We start from the raw sequence: 5,276 nt of genomic DNA, 5'->3' as shown, positions 1-5,276 counted from the left end.
CATGTCCCTGCGTGCCCGCCCCACAGCGCCCCCGCTGGCACCAGCAGCCCCTGCTGGCACGTGCCCTCGCTGGGTGTGGGCGAGCCAAGCAGAACTACCTCTCCCAGCATGCCCTGGCCCCATGGTTCGGAACCGCACATCGAGACTACAAATCCCAGCGTGCCCCGGGGCGAGAAGGCGTGTCCTCTGCTGGCGCCGCACCGCGGGGCGCGCACCGCTGGGGTCCTCTCTCACCGGTCAATAGGAGATTGGCGCACGTGCTGCCTCGTGGCTCCGTCGGGCCCATGCGCGCGCGGGCTGCTAAGTGATATGATTGGTTCTTTCTTCGCGGAGGGGGCGGGGCTGAGAGGATTCGGAGAGGCCGCTGCCGCAAAGGCGATAAAGCGGCGGCGTCCGGCCCGGGCTCGGAGGCCTAGTCGGTGTGCCCCGCCCCCCCGCCATGCCGAACCGCAAGGGCGCGCGCAACGCCTATTACTTCTTCGTGCGCGAGAAGCTGCCCGAGCTGCAGCGGAGCGGCCTGCCCGTGGCCCGCGTGCCCGACGCCGTCCCGCTCTGCTCGCGGGACTGGGCGGTGAGCGGGGCCTGGCCAACACCGCGGGACCCCCCACATACTCTCACCTCGGGATGTCCATTGCGCTCTCCCCTCCGTCAGCCCCGGGCGTGCAAACCCTCCCCCAACACACATCCTCCAACCTCAGGTGTGCAACCCCTCCCCTCTGCCAACACACATCTGCCAACCCCAGGTGTGCATCTCCTCCCCCTCCAACCCTGGGCGTGCATCTCCCCGCCCCCAACAGACATCCTCCAACCCCTGGTGTGCATCCGCCCATTACTCGCCCCCAATCCTGGGTGTGCATCCCCCCAACACACCTGCCAATGGGCATGCCTCCCCCCCAGCCCTGGGTATGTATCCCACCCCAATACATTCTCCAACCCCAGGCATGCATCCCCTTATTACCCCCCCACCTCTGGGCATACATCCTTCCCCTCCAACCCCAGTTGTGCATCACCCCCCCACACACACATACCCTCAATTCCGGGCATGCCTCCCCTCTGCACACCCTTCTCCAATCTTGGGCGTGCATTCCCCCATACACACGCCCTGGGGTGTGCATCCCCCCCATACACACCCCCAACTGTGCATGTGCATCATCCCCATACACACACCCAACCCCGGGTGTGCATTCCCCCATACACACACACCCAACCCCGGGGGTGGATCCCCAACCCTGGGTGTGCATATTTCCCCTACGCACACATCCTCCAACTCTGAGCGTGCATCCCCCCCACCAACGCACACCCTGCCCTGGATGTGTATTCCCCTATTACCTTTTCCCTACACCTACCCCTGGACATGCACCCCATCTACAAGTCCTCCTCCCTCCCACCCACACACATACACACCCACCCCATCACTTTCCATGCTGCACAGAGATCTTCTCTGGGGTGAAGTGTCTTCCTCTTTAGCTAGAGAAAGGCAGTAGGAAATGCTTTTTTTCTTTTCTGTTTATGGTGTTTGCATGTTTCCTGACTTAACTCAGTTTTAAAGGGACTCTCTTGCAGGGAGTGGGTAACTGGTTTGAACTGCCCAATGTAGATGTGACACTGTTAAGATGTAAATAGTAGACAGTTCTTTGATCTGTTAAGTAGAAACATCTTTAACTATTAAAGGGATTTAAAATCCAATTTTCTTCACTATTTATAGTATATTTTAATTTTTTCCATGTTATTGGTGAATCTGAGGTTTGTCTCTCTTCTAGGTTTTCAATGTTGAAGTTTCTAAATTATAAATAGTACAGGATAATGAAAGATTATTTCAGTTAGAATTTTTTAAAAAGGACACTTTAAACAAAAGTTTAAAAATGCTTATTACCAAATCTAAAATTTGGGACAAATATACCATTCTTTAAAGGGGAACAAATACAAGTCTGAATATAGAAATGTAATTTTGCATTTTTAAAAATTAAATCTTATTTTAAAAAAATTTAAATTTACAAATTTAAGATCTTGATCCTTAATTTTAAGCATGTGCATCAGTATTTGCTGGATTTGATCTGTGGGAACAAAACATTTTGCCAATACCTAAAAACCAGTAAATGAAACTTCGACCAGTCTGGTGGCATAGTCCAAGTGGAAGAAAAGGCAAAATGTTAACAAATGGCATTAGTAAAAGAGTGAATTAGATTGCTAAAATTCTTATATTTATTTATGCTAGGGCAGTGTGTCTCAAATTTATTTGATCGGGGCCCCCTTTTTTGTGTCTGTAGTCCTTTAGGCCCCTGCTCCTGCCACACTGGTACATATACTGCCACCCAGCTCTGAAGGCAAAGTGGATGCCACCCTTACTTCTCTGCTGCTGCTGACAATGGTGCTGCCTTCAGAGCTGGGTGCCTGGCCAGCAGCTGCCACTCTCCAGCTTCCCAACTCTGAAGGCAGAGCGGCTTCTCAGCCCCCACCCTCGATTACATTCTGTTCCTCTTGCCCCCCAATTTGAGAACCTCTGTGCTAGGGTGTGGCTAGTAGCACAAAATCAGTCTGTTAAAATGTTCATTAACCTGATTTTGGCTCTTAGTCTTGCAGTTTTATTAATAGTGCATAATCTCTCCCCCAGTGCCGACTTTAATATTAAAAAAAACCCAACAATCTCTTTCTACTAAGAAATTCACTTGCCAACTTGCCCTTATAGTGTTTAATATGGTGTATCAGCCAGTACTGGCTCAATCCAGCTCCATTGCTGCTTTATCTCACCTTCTCTAAACCGAAGACTACACATTCTCCTAAGAGCTTGCTGGATTCTGGAGCAAGTTTGTTTTATTAGAATGAAATGGTCAGACAATAATTTATGTAACAATTTTATTCCCAGTTGCTGACTGAGGATGAAAAGGAGAAATACACAGAGATGGCTCATAAATGGAGAGCACAGAACTCCACCCAGGCATCAATGAAACAGGTAAATGGGAAGGTAGAAGAAGAAACCTGGAATTTGGAGTGGGCTGAATAAGAGGAGTAACACCGTTGCAGGGGTTGGTCAAAAATTGACACACAGGGCCACCCTAAGAACTTACGAGAAGCTTACCTTCTGTCCCTTTTCCTTTGCTAGTGTAGAAATACGCATGGCTATAATATTAGTTTGTAATTGTATCTTTCTTGGTAGTCCAGAAATGTCTTTAATTTACCAACAATGTAAACCTATAGTTGAGCGGCTTTACCTTCCTCCTACATCTACTCTTTAAATGGAGGAGAGAGCATGCAGTTCAGTATTCTGCCACACTGTGGACTTTTCCTCCAGAGTCTGCCTTACTCTGGATTTGGGGTTGAAGCCTAACTCTAATTAGGGCTATCATGTTAACAAGAAATGTTACTCCTTTTGCTATGACAGTACTGTGAAGGCTGTAGGTCACAGGCACTTGAGGTTGTAACTGTAAAGTTTGTTCATCTAAATACAAAATTATACCAGTTTAAAGGTGTGATTTCATAGCAGTTTAGTTAAGCCAATGCAACTCTGTGTGGACACTCATTTATGTTAGTTTTGCTTCCATTGTTAAATTTACAGTAGTACATAAACTTAAACCAACATAAGAGGCAAGTTGCACCAGTTTAACTAAACTAGTTTAACTTAGGGCTTGGCTACACTTGCAAGTTAGAGCACATTAAATCAGCCCAAGGTGCCCTAACTCCTGAGGTGTCCACACTGGCAAGGCACGTAGAGCGCCTGGACTCTGCGTCTGGAGCGCCTGTGGTAGTCCACCTCCACAAGAAGCATATAGCTTGCTGTGCCCCGGCTGGAGTGCTGGGGTGTCAGTGTGGACGATGTGTTTCATTACTGCACTGTGATTGGCCTCCAGAAACGTCCCATAGTCCCTTGAAGTCAAGTGGCCACTCCCCGTCATTGTTTTGAACTCTGCTGCAGGCATGCGGATATCCCCTTTCAAAGCCCCATTTCTGACAGCCGGCATGCTTATCTGCACCGGGAAAAAGCAAACCATTACTGTAGAATGCTGCTGCTGCAGAGGCAGGAGTTTGTGCGTGTGTGAGAGAGAGAGGCAGGGGGTGGGGACTGATATTGGGGTTTCCCACTGCTGCTGTCTGAACTTACAAGACAGCATGCTAACACACTCTCCCCCCCATACACACAACGCACTCCCTGTCACACTTCACCCCCCCATTTGAAAAGCACGCTGCAGCCACTTGCACACTGGGATAGCTACCACAATGCACTGCTCTCTGTGGTGTTGCAAGAGCTGCTAATGTGGCCACACCACTGTGCTTGCAGCTGACAGTGAACACATGGCAGCGCTTTCCCTGCTGCTGTCTCTAAGGGCTGGTTTAACTCCCGGCGCTGTACGTCTGCAAGTGTAGCCATAGCCTTACACTGGTGCATCTTCTGTATATAGACTACAGTAACTCCTTACTTAAAGTCGTCCCGGTTAACGTTGTTTCGTTGTCACGTTGCTGATCAATTAGGGAACGTGCTCGTCTAAAGTTGTGCAATGCTCCCTTCTAACGTCATTTGGCAGCCGCCTGCTTTGTCCACTGCTTGCAGGAAGAGCAGCCCGTGCAGGTAGCTGGTGGGGGCTTGGAACCAGGGTGGACTGGCAGCCCCCTATCAGCTCCCCACTCCCCTAAGCTCCCTGTGCAGCAGCTGTTCTTCCCCCCACTGCCATGTGCTGCTCCAGCCCTCTGCCTTGGAGCTGCTCCCAGAGACTCCTACTTGCTGTGCGGGGGAGGGGGGGGGGCTAATGTCAGGGTGTCCCCCTCCCCCCCGCACCCCGCTTACCCCTTCTCCATATAGAGCAGGGAGGGGACACGGACAGAGAGAGACAGAGAGAACTTGGGGCAGCAGCTGCTGTCTCAACTTCCTGATCCACTTAAAAAGACAATGCACTTAAGAGTGGGTCAGCTTACTTAAAGGGGCAGTGTGCATCTCTCTCTCTCTCTCTCCCCCACACACAAGGTGTGTGTGTCTCTGTCTGCTATGCTGTCTCTCCTCCCTCGTGTTTCTGCTGTCTTGTGTGAGAGGCTACATTAACAACAATGTGTTAACCCTTGAGGACTCAGCCAAGTGCTAGTGTGGGAAGAAAAGTGGACTCTAAATGAGGGAAATATCCCTCCCTCTTCCACCCTCTAACTTCACCACCTCAACCAAGCTTCACAATCAGCATAGCTGTGAACAATATTAAATTGTTTGTTTAAAACGTATACTGTGTGTATATCTATATAATATATAGTTTTTTGTCTGGTGAAAAAAATTTCCCTGGAACCTAACCTCCCCCCCC

At 49.8% G+C, this 5,276-nt stretch overlaps 1 protein-coding gene across 2 annotated transcripts in view; it reads left to right on the top strand.

The window, feature by feature from the left end:
* Nucleotides 1–248: 248 nt before the first annotated feature.
* MAEL (maelstrom spermatogenic transposon silencer) overlaps nucleotides 249–5,276 on the top strand; it is a 21,780-nt gene continuing 16,752 nt past the window's right edge. For both annotated transcript variants that reach the window (XM_026659044.2, XM_026659043.2), the window contains exons 1-2: nucleotides 249–571; nucleotides 2,864–2,950. In XM_026659044.2, coding sequence (XP_026514829.1) covers nucleotides 440–571; nucleotides 2,864–2,950 — 219 coding nt within the window. In that variant the 5' untranslated portion in view covers nucleotides 249–439. The remainder of the gene's footprint in view (nucleotides 572–2,863; nucleotides 2,951–5,276) is intronic.

Source organism: Terrapene carolina, unplaced genomic scaffold, assembly GCF_002925995.2.
Source record: "Terrapene carolina triunguis isolate 2854851 unplaced genomic scaffold, T_m_triunguis-2.0 Scaffold558, whole genome shotgun sequence".
Classification (NCBI taxonomy): domain Eukaryota; kingdom Metazoa; phylum Chordata; order Testudines; family Emydidae; genus Terrapene; species Terrapene triunguis.
Note: the sequence above shows the minus strand (reverse complement) of the source record. Positions and strands in the feature narration are given on the sequence as shown.